The sequence below is a fragment of the Scyliorhinus canicula genome, chromosome 4 (assembly GCF_902713615.1).
Source record: "Scyliorhinus canicula chromosome 4, sScyCan1.1, whole genome shotgun sequence".
Taxonomy (NCBI): Eukaryota; Metazoa; Chordata; class Chondrichthyes; order Carcharhiniformes; family Scyliorhinidae; genus Scyliorhinus; species Scyliorhinus canicula.
In genome coordinates this window covers 50,972,577-50,989,594 of record NC_052149.1, presented here as the reverse complement: position 1 = coordinate 50,989,594, position 17,018 = coordinate 50,972,577, and the positions used below count along the sequence as shown (strand labels likewise).

The window sequence follows — 17,018 nt, the reverse complement described above, 5'->3', positions numbered from 1 at the left end:
TCATCTGGAAAGGAATAATTTGATTGGAGATAGTCAACATGGTTTTGTGAAGGGTAGGTCGTGCCTCACAAACCTTTTTTTTGTTTTTGAAATAATTTTTATTGAAAAATTTTGAATTTATACAACAATAACACACCATAGTAAAATACCAAAAATAACAATAATATTAACAATCATAAACATTCGCCCCACCTCCATGAACAACACAGCATTTTAACAACGCAAATCTCACAAACCTTATTGAGTTCTTCGAGAAGGTGACCAAACAGGTGGATGAGGGTAAAGCAGTTGATGTGGTGTATATGGATTTCACTAAAGCGTTTGATAAGGTTCCCCACGGTAGGCTATTGCAGAAAATACAGAGGCATGGGATTCAGGGTGATTTAGCAGTGTGGATCAGAAATTGGCTAGCTGATAGAAGACAACGGGTGGCGGTTGATGGGAAATGTTCAAACTGGTGTCCAGTTACTAGTGGTGTACCACAGGATCTGTTTTTGGGCCGCTGCGGTTTGTCATTTTTACAAATGACCTGGAGGAGGGCGTAGAAGAATGGGTGAGTAAATTTGCAAATTACACTAAAGTCGGTGGAGTTGTGGACAGTGCAGAAGGATGTTACAAGTTACAGAGGGACATAGATAAGCTGCAGAGCTGGGCTGACAGGTGGCAAATGGAATTTAATGCAGAAAAGTGTGAGGTGATTCATTTTGGAAGGAATAACAGGAAGACAGAGTACTGGGCTAATGGTAAGATTCTTGGTAGTGTGGACAAGCAGAGAGATCTCGGTGTCCATGTACATAGATCCCTGAAAGTTGCCACCCAGGTTGAGAGGGTTGTTAAGAAGGCGTATGGTGTGTTAGCTTTTATTGGTAGAGGAATTGAGTTTCGAGCCATGAGGTCATGTTGCAGTTGTACATAACTCTGGTGCGGCCGCATTTGGAGTATTGCGTGCAGTTCTGGTCGCCGCATTATAGGAAGGATGTGGAAGCATTGGAAAGGGTGCAGAGGAGATTTACCAGGATGTTGCCCGGTATGGAGGGAAGATCTTACGAGAAAAGGCTGAAGGACTTGAGGCTGTTTTCGTTAGAGAGAAGAAGGTTAAGAGGTGACTTAATTGAGGCATACAAGATGATCAGAGGATTAGATAGGGTGGACATTGAGAGCCTTTTTCCTCGGATGGTGATGTCCAGCACTAGGGGACATAGCTTTAAATTGAGGGGAGATAGATATAGGACAGATGTCAGAGGTAGGTTCTTTATTCAGAGAGTAGCAAGGGCGTGGAATGCCCTGCCTGCAACAGTAGTGGACTCGCCAACACTAAACGCATTCAAATGGTCATTGGATAGGCATATGGACGATAAGGGAATAGTGTAGATGGGCTTTAGAGGGGTTTCACAGGTCGGCGCAACATCGAGGGCCGAAGGGCCTGTACTGCACTGTAATGTTCTATGTTCCTTACCAGAGTAAAATGTTTGCTGCTAGTTTATAGTTTCACAGGCATTGGTTGCCTCCCAGTGCCTACCATTCCTTGCATGTGAATTTAATCAATGAATGTTGACAGACTCAATGGCCAGGCCTAATCCTGTCCTCATCAAACAGTGACAATGACACGGACGTAGCAGAGATTAAGGGTGGAAACTCTGGCTGATTTTCCCAACCACTGTCCCAACGGAGAATCACAGACGTAGCAGAGACAGGAACCTCAGAATATCTTAGTCTAGATGGCTCAGTAGTGCATTAGTTATTCACTTCACAATGAGGGGCCAACAGATTTTAAAATAGATATTGCATCCCTCTACCATTGGAAAAGGGAATCAAAACCCATCTGTGCTTGCCTGGTTAGCCAATGCAATTCCACATCTTCTGGCAGCTGAATTAATGCAGCTTCTGCAGGAATTATGGGAGTGACTCCAGCTGAAATTCTCAACCAGAATATACATGGTGAAAAATTAAAGGATTAAAATTCATGTTGATTTATATTGTGGAGCTGTAGTTTTAACAAAAAGCAGGTAGATTCTATCATACAAATCCAATACACTGGAGCTGATGCCTAAAGTCCTGCATCGCCACAATATCGTGCCAACATATAATACAACATAGAAAAGCATCAAAATGTATAACAACCATTGCAAATTTAAAAAACAATCTCCTAGCCCCGAGTGGTGTTGTTAAAAAACGTTTGCTGGTATTCTGTGTAACAGGCCAAGCTGTGTTTAGTGATCTGATTCTAAATACATTGAATAGCGTAACAAAATAAATTGGACCTCAAGTGAAAATGAAAATAAATTAACATGTTAATGCGTGACAGAAAATGTAGCAGTTTTTATTGGAATGGTGATGAATAGCAGTATCTTACCTGACTGGTACACGCACTCCACAAGTACACACAAGCACCAAGACCAACGCTTAGAACGTTTATAGCTGACCAATCCACTAGATTGAGGTAAAAATCATCTTGCAATTCTGGAGCATCCAGAACTTTAAACGGAATCTTTGAAATCTTTCTTGTTGGTTTCCGTGGTGACCGTAACAACTTTTGACTGTTCAAATGTGGAGAAAGTGGGATCAGTAGTTAGTTGGAGAGGTTGGAGTGTTAACTCCATACAATCTAGGTGTGACAAATAAGGAAGCTCTTTCTGCCTTAGTTCATTTTGATTTGCTTGTTTGTTAAGTCAGGCACATAACATTCAGTTTTAACAGCCTCACACGTTTTATAACATGTTGCAAAGTTTTTGTTGCCTTAATAGCAAGCCGAAGGGGGAGTCCACCACATTGATATGAATAGGAATTTGATGACGCTTGCAGTTATGCACCTTGGCAACATGTTGAGAGCCATAAAAAGAAGCAAGTAGACAACTGCCCACCCAGAATGGCTGGTCAAACCTATTGCCTTTCTAGCTCCCTCTTAAACCTAGAATGGCTCCTCAAAACCTAGCTCTTTGATCCGGATTCTGGTCTTCAACCCCAATCCTTTTCCTTTAATTTCTGGGCTCCCAAGTCATTTGGATCTGCTCAAATTTAGACCATAAGACATCGGAGCAGAATTAGGCCACTTGGCCCATTGAGTCTGCTCCGCCATTCAATTATGACTCATAAGTTTCTCATCCCCATAACCCCCGATCCTCTTATTAATCTCGGTCTTAAAAACACTCAGTGATTTGGCCTCCACACCCTTCTGCAGCAAAGAGTTCCGCAGATTCACCACCCTCAGGCTGAAGAAATTCCTCCTCATCTCTGTTTTAAAGGATCGTCCTTTCAGTCTGAGGTTGTGCCCTCGCGTTCTAGTTTCTCCTACTAATGGAAACATCCTCTCCACATTCACTCTATCAAGGCCTCTCAGTATTCTGTAAGTTTCAATGAGACCCCCGCCCCCCCCCTCATCCTTCTAAACTCCATCGAGTACAGACCCAGAGCCCTCAACTGCTCCTCGTATAACAAGTCCTTCATTCTGGGGATCACTCTTGCGAACCACCTCTGGACCCTCTCGGAGGCCAACACATCCTTCCTGAGATCCAGGGCCCAAAACTGCTCATAATACTCCAAGTGGGGTCTGACCAGAGCCTGATACAGCCTTAACAGTACATCCCTGATCTTGGATTCGAGCCCTCTCGACATGAATGCTAACGTTGCATTTGCCATCCTAACTGACAACTGAACCTGCATGTTAACCTTAAGGGAATCCTGAACCAGGACTCCCAAGTCCCTTTGTGCTTCAGATTTACAAAGCTTTTTCCCATTTAGGAAATAGTCTATGCCTCTATTCTTCCTACCAAAGTGCATAACCTCACACTTTTCCACATTATATTCCATCTGCCACTTCTTTGCCCACTCTCCCAGCCTGTCCAGGTCCTTCTGCAGCCTCCCCACTTCCTTAACATTACATGTCCTTCTACATGGGCGCGATTCTCCGACCCCCACGCCCGGGTGGGAGAATCGCGGGAGTGCCGAGCGATTCCTGCCACGCCGCCCTGGCACCCGCACGCGATTCTCCCAACCCCCCAAAATGGCGTGCTGCGTTTCACAACAGGCCGCAGAGAATCGCCGCTCACCTTTTCTAACAGGCGAGCGGCAATTCTCTGGGCCGAGCGGCCTGCCCAACCCAACGGGTTCACGCCTGGTCAACCACGCCTGGTCGCTGCCGGTGTGAACAGCGCACGAACACTTCGTGTGCGGCCTGTTTGGGGGGGGGGGGGGGGGGGGGGGGGGGGAAGAGGATCGAGCACCAGGGGGTGCTCAGTAGGGGTCTGGCCCGCGATCAGTGCCCACCGATTGGCAGGCCGGCGTCTCTAAAGGAAGCACTCTTTTTCCTCCGCCGCCCCGCAAGATCACTCCACATGTCCGTGGGGAGGATGCCAATCTGCGCATGCGCGGGTGACTTCATTTAAGCACCGCTGGCCGCGTAATTTACGCGGCACCGCTTTGACGCGGCGCCAAGGCCCGGCGTGCGTAATTGACGCGGCGCCGCTCCTAGCCCCCTGGGGGTGGGAGAATAGGGGGCGAGGAGCGGCCTCCGAAGCCAGAGTGAAACACTCCGGTTTTCACTCCGACATCGGCACTTAGTCTCCCGTTGGGAGAATTTCGCCCCATATCTTTGTATCATCTGCAAACTTAGCAACAATGCCCTCAGTTCCTTTTTTTCAGATCATTAATGTGCATCGTGAATAGCTGTGGTCCTAACACTGACCCCTGTGGAACACCACTAGTCACCGGCTGTCATGTTGAAAAGGACCCTTTTAACCCCACTCTCCGCCTTCTTCAAAACATTGTAGAATTATGGACATTTATAGCCCACAAGCCCAACAGCCTCTTGTGCCTATGCTGCCTTATTGCTAGAGCTATCTAAAATCCAAAGCCCTACTTTCAATAAATATTTCAAGGGAAAACTTGTTGAAATGCAAAAACTTTCCATTTGAGCACCAAAACCCTTCACCTCATAGCCATTATACAGTTAATAATGGTATTTAACTCAGCAAGACTAATTACCTTTTATTGCTGACGGGGGACAGTGAATATGGAGAAATCTCATTCCCACTTTCAGTAGTAGACCTCTTTGTGCTCAAGGCATACTGCAAACAAAACACAAGCTCGATTTCAAACATGTGGCATTAAAGCAGCATTCTGCCAAAATCAACAGGACTCAAATAAGATTGTACAAGATAGGCTTATTATAGTAGTTTTATTTTAAATTTATTCATTCACTAGCTCGGCCAGCATTTACTGCCCATCCCGAACAGCACAATGGGTATACCTCCACCATATATTTACAATTTATTCTTTCATGGGATGTGGGCATCGCTGGCAAGGCCTGCATTTGTTGCCCATCACTAATTACTCTTGAACTGAGTGGTTTCCTTAGCCATCGCAGAGGGCAGTGAAGTGTCAACCACATTGCTGTGGGTCTGGAGTCACGTGTAGGCCAGACCAGGTAAAGACAACAGATTTCCTTCCCCAGCGGACAATAGTGAAGTAGATGTGTTTTTTTTTTATAACCATAAATCGACAATGGTTTCGTGAACATCATTACCGAGACTAGCTTTTCAATAAACAATGTGAAATTAAATTTAAATTCCACCAGGAGGATTTGAACCCTTGTCCCCAGAACCTGTGGTGGTTTGAGAGGCTGGCTCACCACCCCTGTCTCAAGGGTAATTAGGGATGGGCAACAAATGCTGCCCTAGCCAGCGATGCCCACGTCCTGTTAACATTTTAAAAATAAATTACTTTTGCTGAATTGAATTCAGCTGTTTTTAAGTTTCACACCAGGTTGTGAAGAACCTTTGTTAATCGTCTACCAATGCAAAATTAAAAATACCTCATCACTGTCTTTGATCACAGTCTTTAGAAAATGAATAGTTTATTCAAAAAAGATTTAATTATACCCAATGACTTAATAGAAACCTTGTAAAAACTTTTCAAATCCAATATACAAAATGTAAATGCCCTAGAATGTAGAATAGAGCCCATCAGGCTCAGTACTCGCACTGATCCACATACAATATTCTTTATGATAAAATCTCAATACTTTCCTTCCTTTAGAGATTAAATAACCATAGGGGAAAAAAGAAATCAAGGAAATAATTGACAATTATGTAGGACCTCCTGAGATCACAAAAATATCCCACGGCAACTACCATGCGATGAATTACTTTGAAGTACAGTTTTGACATTGCTGAACACAAAATGGCAGCGTCATTTGTCAATGAGATAAATAATCTATTGGTGTCCCTGATTGAGGGGCATTGAAGAAGCAAGAATTTTCTCCAAAGAGGGCAATGGGCATTTCTGGAACATCTCATCTGAAGCAATGGGCCCCTCCCTTGTAACTGCACCGACACACCAGCCTGGATTGTGTTCATGTCCTGGAATGAGGCTTGAATCCACAACCTCCTGACTCAGAAGCAAGGAAGAAGAAGCATGCAGCAGCATATTTTTATTTGCAGGGCTTGCAACTAAATGCTTTGGCAACTGAAGGGCCCTCAAATAGAACAATGATTTAGAATAAAGGGAAAGAGAAAACTCAGTGCGTTCTCCAATTCCGCTCAATTCTATTTCACTTTATTGTCCTATGGAAATTAATTTCAGGTACATGCTTGCTCATTAAAAAATTACAGATAAACTAACAACAATAAAATAGAATGAAATTTGCATTATCACAAGAGATCTAACTTCAATTAAAATATGCATTAAAAACAATTCCAATGTATTAAAATAGTCAGTGAGTCCCACCCTGAGCTCATATCATAGAATATACAGTGCAGAAGGAGGCCATTCAGCCCATCGAGTCTACACCGGCCCTTACAAAGAGCACCCTACTGAAGCCCATGTATCTACCCTATCCCCGTAACCCAGTAACCCCCACTTAACATTATTTTTGGACACTAAGGGCAATTTAGCATGGCCAATCCACCTAACCCGCACATCTTTGGACTTTGTGGGAGGAAACCGGAGCACCCGGAGGGAACCCACGCAGACACGGGGCGAACATGCACCTTGTCCATCCATCAAATTTCTGTGAAAGGTTCTTATAGCAAAGTCACAAAGAAGTTCAGGTACTGGTTTGGCCTGAATGTTGAGGGATTGTAGTCTTTTCCCTGAACCCAACCAGCGCTAATATTGAAATAAGGGGTGATTCGCAAAGTTCATGACACTTGTCAAAATTACTCAAGAGCATATTTTGTCAATTAAGATCTACTCGTCAAATACCCTTCCTGCCTGGTTCAATAATCTCTGTACTCTTATAAGAATATACTTCCGTAAGCCAACAGTACCAGGCACGGCATTGAAAAAAGATAGCACCCTCAACTACAGACATATAGAAGAGCTTCATGACTGTGAAAGCTACTCAAAAGGATTTTGATTTCTGAGGTAGTATGTCCCACAACCACCATACTGCATTCTGGGAAATATTCCCAGAATATTTCATGTAACAGAATGGACAGGGGAAGGGGGCAAAGAACTGAACTACATGCCGACTCCCAAGGAAGCAGTAGCAGTCCTCCCAATTATACGCATGCTTTCCCACGGTTACATTGGTGACAGAACTCAGAAAAACATTTTGCATACTGCACCCAATAGGAGAACAGCTGGGACATGAATGACCGACTACAGACAAAGGAGCCAATCCAGCCAGCCATAAACAACGACATTATTGAACAGTTTGTTCGTGCTGGGTACTTACTCTGAATAAATTCCGTCGCTCCTGCATTGGCATCTGGAATCTCCGATCTTCAGTCTGAGGATCGCTCACTTTTTCAATGCCTGCGCCCAATAGCTCATTCTTCAGCAAGGCAGCATATGCTACACCATCTGGCATTGGAACAGGGCAGGCTCCATTATTATAACACACCATCTCATTCTTACCACGTTGATTAGCAACACATTCATCCCAGATTGTTTTAAACTCGTTCACTATGTGAAATCTTCCTCGGAATGTAAATGGAGAATTGCTCGTCCAACAGCTAAATGCTAGAACTTGACATCATGGTGAACAGAGGCTCTCAATACAGTTTGAATTTGAAAATCATTCTTTTTTTTAAAAAAAAAAGTATTTTAATTGAGCATTTTTCAATGAATTCTGAATAAAATAAAACAATCCACCGCCTGAAAGAAATGGGCAACCCCCAACTCCATCAAAGAAATGGGCAGCCCCCCCCCCCCCCCCCCCCCAACAGCTAATGACGACTAGCTCTTTAAAAAAACAGAATGAAAGACTGCCACCTTTTATAAAACCCCTCAATTGTGCACTTTAGTGAGTACTTAATTTTCTAAAGATGCAAAAACTCCATAAGATCCCCCAGCTATACCGAGGCACTGGGTGGAGAAGCTAACCTCCACTCCAACAGCACCCGCACTCGAGTGACCCGTGAGGCAAAGGCCAAGACATCCATCTCCGCACCAGTCTGCAGCTCCAGTAGATCTGATAACCCAAATATGGCCACCAGGGAACTGGGCTCCAATTCCATCTGTAGAATCGCCGACATGGTGCTGAAGGAGGGAACCCAAAATCTCACCAGCTCAAGACATGCCCAGAACATATGCACATGATTTGCTGAGCCCCTCCCACAAGGCTCACACTTAACTTCCACCCCCTCAAACAACCGACTCATCCCAGCCCTAGTTAAGTGCACTCGGTGCACCACCTTCAACTGTATCAGCCCCAATTTCGCGTACAAGGAATAAGTGCCCACCCTGTGCAAGGCCTCATCTAATTCCACCCCAAACTCCTCCTCCCATTTGATTTTTATCCCCACCAGGGACACAGCATCTTCAGCCATTATGCTCCCGTAAATTCCTGAGGTGCTCCCCTCTTCCAACTCCGCGAGCTACAGAACCCTTTCCAACAATGAGTCTGGCGGCACTACCTGAAACAACGGGGAGACCTTCCTCACAAAGCCCTCACCTGCAGATATCTAAAGTTTTCCGAATGTGAAAGCCAAAACCTCTCTGACACCTCCTCCGGGCTCGCGAACCGCCCTTCGAGAAACAAGTCCACCAAACCTTCCACCCGCCTTGTCCATCCAGCCTCGAAACCTGGCAGCCAATCTTGCCAGCTCAGTCATGCGGTTACCACAAATCGGGCCCAACGCCCACTATTTGAAATGTTTGCCGGAATTGCCAGCATATCTTCAACATAGCGACCACCAACGGGTTACCCGAATATTTCCCTGGAGAGAACAGAAGCGGGGCAGTCGCCAGTGCCCACAACCCTGACCCCCTACACGAACCTGAGTCCATCTTCACCCAAACAGCTTCCTGCTCCCCACACCAGCCCAACACCTTCTGCACATTTGCTGCTCAATAATTGAAGATCAGGCTTGGCAGCGTCAAGCCCCCAGATTGCCGGTCCCTTTGCCGAATCCTAGCAACCTTACGTGCCCAAATAAAGGACAAACATCAGTCTCTCTAACCCTCGCTCCGCTAAAAACACTTTTGGCAAAAAACTGGTAAACATTGGAATAGGAACAGAAACCGTGGCAGACTGTTCATCTTCAGGGACTGCACTCGGCCTGCCAATGACAGAGGGAGGCCATCCCACCTCTGTAGATCAGCCTTAACCCTACCAGACTCGCAAAGTTTAATTTCCGAAGCTGAGCCCAATCCTGCGCTACCTGCATCCCGAAGTACCCTAACGAAGTGGCCACGCTAAATTGCCCCTCAATGGGAAAATAAGAATTGGGTACTCTGTGTATTTTTAAAAAAATCTTGCTCTTTGAATCATCAGTCAGGTCATTCAGTTATTTTGAGTGGATGAACAGCCAGTAAGAGGAAAGCAGAGAATACTGTACGGGTTAACATATCTGCTGAAATCACAATTTTTCTGAGGGAGATTTTCAAGAATCCCATTGTCAGGGAGTTGTACAGATGTTGCCACTAATTATAACAGCTGACTTAATAAATCACAAAGTGATTTATGTTTGGTTGGCTCAGCAACCTCAGAAAAACAGGAAAATAAATGAGGTGTTTAAAACATCAAATTAGGAAGCCTCATTATAGCACCCTGCTGCTCCAGATTCCAGCCGTGACAGTCTCTGTTCACTCACCCCTCCTTAATGAAAAGTCTCAGGCAGGCCCACTGGTACAAATTCTCAATTTGGCTCACATACCCCGCTGGGTATGGGAGCGCTGGATTCCCCGCTGGCAGGATTTAATGTTGTGCCAGCAGCACACCCATGCCCGGGATTTCTTGATGGCGTGCAGCTGCCCACAATGGGAAACCCCAATGGCCGTCTGACAGGCTGGAGAATCCCGCCGCGGGGGGGGGGGGGGGCACCCGAAAACTGGTGCAGCAGGGCGGAGAATCCCACCCTTTACATTTGAGGTGAATCCGTACTGCCCAATATCAAACCATAAAGAAGCATAATTCAGGACTCAACTTTATTGTTATTTAAGGTGAGCCAGACCGAGGTTCTTACGGACTCTGGGCACCAAAGTTCCACAAAATAGTCTATCTAGTTTTAATACAAATTTTCCATAACTGCCTCATTAACAAATGAGCTTTCCCAGTGGCCACAGTTCATGGTGAACTTTAAAGCAGTGGAAACCCACCTTGATGCGAAACAAAGTGCTTGCATGCAATAAATTTCCAAATACTCCATGGCAAAATAGTCAAACAATTCTGGCAGGTGACCCCCCCCCCCAAAACTCACTAAATTTCACTGAAATTCTGAGGCTGGAGAAATTTGAAATGATGGTTTACCAATGTATTTAACCATTTTCATAATAATATGGAGGGGGCACTCAAATTAAAAGAGAAATTCTGGACAAACTCAGCAAGTCTGGCAGGATCGGGGGGCAGAGTTTCTCTCTCCACAGCTGCTGTCAGACCTGAGTTTTTCCACCATTTCTCAGATTTTATTTCAGATTTGCAGCATTTGCAGTATTAAAGCTTTGATTTTTGTGTGATCTTTTAACTGTCAGTGTTCAATTTCATTTTGTGTGGATAAATTGGGAGCATGTCCTATTGTTAATATTTCATGTCCTACCAATTAGCTAAATGGATTCTGTAACCAGAGAAGACTGAAGATAGGAAACCTGAAAAAAGACAAATGGGCCCAATTCAATAGACAAATGTTAAGCCTGCTTTTGGGTGCGTTTAGCAGGGTGTTTCTCAGTGGCCGCAGTGCGGGGTAACACCCAACTATACAACGGCACTTTGTTGTTTTTATTTAATTGATTTTTGCTGGCGAGTTCAACTGGGGAGAACAGTTGTTCGCAGATTGGGGCACCATTTTGATCGGCAGCTCAGATCTTTCCAACACCCCCCTCCCCCCACCTCCTTTTAGGCCCTCCCACTTTATTGACCATCCAACCCCCTCACACCAACCTAACCTAATCGAGGACCCTGGGAACCCTGCCCACTCAACCCCCCCCCCCCCCCCCCCCCCCCCCCCCCCCCTCCTCCCACCAGGCCTGACCCCGGCAGTGCCAACCTGGCACCCAGCAGTGGCACATTGTCAGTGCCAAGGGATTCACTCTTTGTGCCCAGATCCATGCTGAATCCCATCCAACATTTTTTTAAACCTCAGTAAAGTTATTCCTTTTCATTCCGTCTTCAATTGCTTCAGTTTCAAAGCAAAAAAAAAGTTACTCGGTTTACGGCAGAAAAAGGAAGGGAAAGAATGTAAAAAGTAAATAATTACGAAATGCAGGAGGAAATCTCATCCAGCAAGAGTATTGATCACAAGTTGCAAGCTCTAAGTTACAGAGGTCTTGATTAAAACTGGCAAAAAAAGGTATTAAAAATTGTCCTGTTTGTAATATCCACAGATAAGCGCAACAATCACCAGGCAGTAATGTTCCCTTCCAGTCGGGGAACACTTCAGCAGTCAAGGGCATTCAGCCTCTGATCTCTGGGAGGTAAGCGTTCTCCAAGGCGGCCTTCAGGACACGCGACAACGCAGAATTGTTAAGCAGAAACTTATAGCTAAGTTCCACACGTGAGTACGACCTTAACCGGGATCTTGGATTCATGTCGCATTTCATTCACCCCCCCACCATCTGGCCTGGACTTGCAAAATCCTACCAACTGTCCTGGCTTGAGGCAATTCACACCTCTTTAACCTGGGATTACTCCCTATCTCTGGATCTGCAAAGATTTGATTACCCGCAAATGCTCGCATTCCAAGCATTGTCTGGCATCTTTGACTTTGTCTATATAAATGGTTCTGGAGCATATCTCTTCATTCACCTGAGGAAGGAGCAGTGCTCCGAAAGCTCGTGTTTGAAACTGTTGCACGTTTTACTATGGGCGTAAAACGCGTTTATTGGAGTGTATTAACACGCCTCCGAGTTCGACGTGTGCTTAACACTGCTAGGCTCTGTTCTATGTAATTATTTAAGCTCTGGAGTCGCCAGCTGCCGTATAGGCAACGTCACAAGTATTCCAAGGTCAAATTCAAAGTAATAAAGACGATACACCGATTAGTCAAGTTCAAACGATCAATATTTATTATACAGTTAATAATAAATACTCATGCACACACACTAAGAGACTAAGCTACAACTAAACATAAGCAAACAGAATACTTATCTAACAGGAACAGGCAAGGTCAGAGAACGAGGCCTTCGTCCTGGTTTTGTCTGCAACCTTCAGCAAGCGTTCTGGCACTTGGGAGTCTAGCGGGCTTGGATCGCGTAGCGAGCGTTGAACTTACGGTTTCGGCGGCTGGTGCTCAACGGCTGGAGTCAGGATACCAGGTGTCAGTCGGGGCCGGAGCACAGGTTTAACAGACCGGACAACACGAGGTCCCTATCTTTTATAGGGGTTCCGTTGTCCTTCCCTCTTCTCGGGCGGGCTCTACCTATTGGATCAATTTCTTATCGATACTGGATTAATTCCCCAATGCGAGGGGGTCTCCGTGATGGAGGGGGCGTTTCTTATGTCCTTTTGTTCGGAGGTTTCTGGTGCCTCGATGTCTGGGTCTTGATTGGAATGTGTCCATTCAGAACCAAATGTATCTATTGTGTGGGTGTTCAAGTCTGATGGCCTCATTAGCATGCAAAGCGTTTTGCCATTTGCACCTAGCTAAGGTCTCTCCACCTGAGCCCAAACTGGTTTCTGCTGCTGCAGAATGCAAACTGCTCTTTGCAGACTGCTGTTCTGGCTGAACTGTCTGTTTCTCAGCAGCCTTCCATTTTAGTTTGGCTCAGTGTCCATTTTGCGTGGCCAGCATGGCTACATTCCCTCCTTGTGATCCTCACAATCATACTATTGTGAAGGATCACCTATGTGCTTTGCCTCCTTGTGTTCTGACCTCTTGCCAGTTCCTGTTCTACTCTGTTCTAAACTATGGGAAGAAGAGAAAAAAAATTTTAACTAACATTTCTACTTGGCCCTATGTCAAAGGGACATGCATTACTACAATTGGGAACCTCTACCTATCACTATTAACCTTAACCTTAACTTAAACATTTAATCACTCTAAAATCTTAACCATTCACACCACAACATCACACTTCCCAACTCGGCAGTCGAGTATGGAACAATATAATACATGGCTGAATTTTATTTACAGAGTGTTGTAATCAGTGAGGGGTTGAGGGGTTTGGTGGAATCCGAAGATGGGGGATTGCACTCTATAGATGGGTGAGGTGCTGGAACGAGAGGCTCTCCTCTTCCATTTCCTCAACCTGAGGGTCTGCACTAGGATGGTGAGGATCGCAATCACCAACAGTGATTCGATTATGTAGGACATGGAGTACCACGTCATGAATTTAGTACACCAGGTCTGAACCTCGCTGATCAGAGCTGAGCACTGGGGGTTTGCTGTACTAACATTTACGGTGGGGGTTGTGGGGGAAACGTGTCTTGTTTCCACACATATACATATGACATTAAATAGTAATAAGTGGGCTTCCATCATTTTGCTGTTCTTCTTCTTTCTCTTCCTTCTTCCTCCGGTATTGACAATCCTGGCTTCGACCTCTGTCTCGTCCTTTGAAACCTTTGGGATCAAGCACAGTATCTGTCAATACACAGTTTAAGACCTTTACTTGTTAGTGCATCTGTCTTTCAAAACCCAATTGACCCTTTAAAATGACTGGCTAAGTCACACCCTGTGACTCCCCTCATTTTTTTTTTCAAAAAGCGAATTTAAAGACCAGCATACACCTAACAATCCTTCCTTCTGCGAGCCGTCTCGCAGGCTTTGCTGATTTACCATCCGAATGTTTCCGGATGTAAATAGCATGTGGGATGGCGGCCGAAGGGCGACCTAACCTAAAATGAAAACAAATTTTGAAAGAAACATCCGAATGAGTTGCGTATGGGCCGCTACGGGTATGAGTTGGATGGGATCCCCGGGTAGGGCGTGCTGTGCCATACCCGAGCTTGGCTGACCAAGGGTTGGTTCTCAGACAGGGCGGGTCCTCAGTGCCGTTTGTCCACTGCCTGAGTAACCTGGAAAAAACGGGTACGAATGTGTTTACCATGACTTGCAGCCTCTATTTCGCCGAATAGAGGGGCACCTAAAAAACCAAGGGAGCCAAGATGCTCCAACTGAGGACATCACTGAAGTTCTCAGAGATATCTGCAGATAAACTATTTGGCGTGTGGCCTTACAACTTTGGAAAGGATCTCCAATCAAACCGAAGTTCTCAGAAGTATCTGCGGACAAACTAACGTGTATGTGAGGTGGTCACAATCTTTTCAGCTGAAAAGAAGATGTCCATCCTCCAACTGAAACATTTACATTCCGGAAACAAACAAACATAAAACGAAGACAAACATACGTGCAGGTTCCATCAGAAAGGACATCGTTTCCCTCAAACGATTCCTATCTTACATCATCTGGACACCTCACTTTGATTCTACCTCTGTGAACAGGGTCACAAAGGGGTTGCCGTGTCGGGAGTCAGACACCGTGTCGTCCTGCTCTCCCGGATCCCACACCCTTGTGTGGATCAGGCATGCTATTTTGGAGTTATGTGACCGGGGGTCACTCTCGTCATTGCGGACAAGTCTGTAGGAATTGTCCCTGTGCCATTGGGTGGCGTCAAGTGTGTTGTCGGGGTAGTCGGGGTCGGGTGGTGGTTCGGGGTTTTTGAGGTAAGTGACTTCCATGGGGTCACTGGAGTCGGGGTCGTAGTTGGTGCAGTGTGGGCTGTATGGCTGTGTGGTGTCGCTGTCTTCAGAGTCAGTGTCTGTCCTACTGTCTCTGCTGTGGCAGCTTGTGGGCGTGTCGGGGCGTGGTCTGTAGTGGTCTGTGGGCGGAGTCGTGGGCGAGTCCGTTGATGTACTGGTCTGTGAGGGGGATGGTGGAAAAGTGTCTCTGGTGGGCGGGGTGAAGTGTTCTGCTGCGTCTAGCAGGACATGGTGGGCATGGTTGGCCTGTGTTCCATATGCCTTTAACTGGTTTATATGGAACCACGCGGTCTTCCCATTAGGATACTTGATCCTGTAAACGGAGGGGCTAATTTTGTCCGAAATTGAGTAGGGACCGGAATATTTTGGAGCCAAAAAACTGCTGGGGTTATAAACAGATAACATTACCTGTTGCCCAACCTGGAATTCTGTGGTGTGTACGGTCTTATTGAAACAGGCAGTACGTTGCTGTCGGCGTTTCCCTAGCTGGACTGCGGCTGCGAGCTGTGCAGACCTCACAGTCTCAACTAGATCTCTAACTGCCTTTTCATGTGTGAGGGCCGTCACTTCGGGGCTTGTCATGTCCAGTCCTAAAAGGAATTCTGTACCTTTCATAGGGCGTCCGGTCATGAGTGTGTGTGGTGTGTATCCTGTCGATGTGGAGACAGTGTTCCTTATGAACATAAGTGCAAAGGGGAGCACTGAATCCCATGTGGAATTATTCTGTTGAACCATTTTCCTAAGGGTAGTTTTTAGGGTCCGATTCATGCGCTCCACAATCCCGCTGGACTGTGGATGATACGCAATGTGGAAGTTCTGTTTGATTCCGAATATTGTCAGGACGTTCCTCATGACCCGTCCTGTAAAGTGAGATCCCTGGTCCGAATCGATACTTCGGGGTAAACCCCATCTCGTGAAGATGTGGTGGGTCAGGATCTTTGCAGCTGTCTTAGCTGTGTTTGTTCGTGAGGGAAATGCCTCTACCCACTTGGTAAAGGTATCTATCACCACCAGAACGTATTTATAGCCATTCCGACAAGGGGGCAATGGACCTATAAAGTCGATCTGGAGGTTTGTCCAAGGGCCGTTAACTGGGCGAGTATGCCGAAGTTGTGCTTTCTTAGAATACCTCTCCGGGTTATTCTGAGCACAAATCAGGCAATTCTCTATGTAGTGCGTTACATCATTCCTGAGATCAGGCCACCAACAGAGTTGCCTGAGGTGCCTCGTTGTTGCATCAATTCCCTGATGCCCGTGTCCGTCATGGAACAAGGCAATCATCTGATTCCTGTCCTGCTGTGGGACCACATAAAGTCGGTCCTTAATGATCACACCCTCATGTGTGGTCAGTGCGTGTTTAAAGTGCTCGTAAGCAGGCACAAAGTTTCCCTTGAAAACCTCCCTGAGGTCTCCGTCCTGTTTTTGTGCTGCCACGAGGTCTTTAATATCAGTCTGTGAGACTTGGACTGCGCTCACAGGGGCGCTAGCTGGTGCGGTAGCTGGGGGGGTCCATAAGTGTCCTCTCCTGGAACCTGCCTTAGCCAATGCGTCGGCTTTTACATTCCCAGGGGGTGATGACCTATGGTGGCTTCGAACTTTTATTATGCCGAAGGTCCTGTCCTTCGCTTTTGCTAAGATATGCTGGAGTAGAGGGGCTGATGGAAGGGGTTTTCCGTCTGCGGAGACAAAACCTCGTGTCCTCCACAGGGGCAGAAAATCTGTTAAACTGTTACAGACATATAAGCTGTCTGAATATATGTCTGCTGGGCTGGGGAAAGAATCGGGGTGGTCCACTATGTACGCTATGGCTGCTAGCTCTGCTGCCTGCGCGCCTAAGTGACCTGGTAACTTAAGAGCGATTTCTTCGAGAGCGCGCCCCTGCGCGTCCTCTACATAGATGCCGCATCCTGTGATACGCTCACCATTTAAAACTGTGGAG

The 17,018-nt window shown here is 46.0% G+C and overlaps 1 protein-coding gene across 7 annotated transcripts in view; it reads right to left on the bottom strand.

Annotated features, from left to right (window-relative positions):
* The window catches only part of LOC119964561 (fizzy-related protein homolog), a 100,846-nt gene that overhangs the window by 31,501 nt on the left and 52,327 nt on the right, over positions 1-17,018 (bottom strand). For all 7 annotated transcript variants that reach the window (XM_038794213.1, XM_038794214.1, XM_038794215.1 and 4 more), the window contains 3 exons: positions 7,676-7,803; positions 4,981-5,063; positions 2,354-2,537 (listed from right to left, as the gene is read on the bottom strand). In XM_038794213.1, coding sequence (XP_038650141.1) covers positions 2,354-2,537; positions 4,981-5,063; positions 7,676-7,803 — 395 coding nt within the window. The remainder of the gene's footprint in view (positions 1-2,353; positions 2,538-4,980; positions 5,064-7,675; positions 7,804-17,018) is intronic.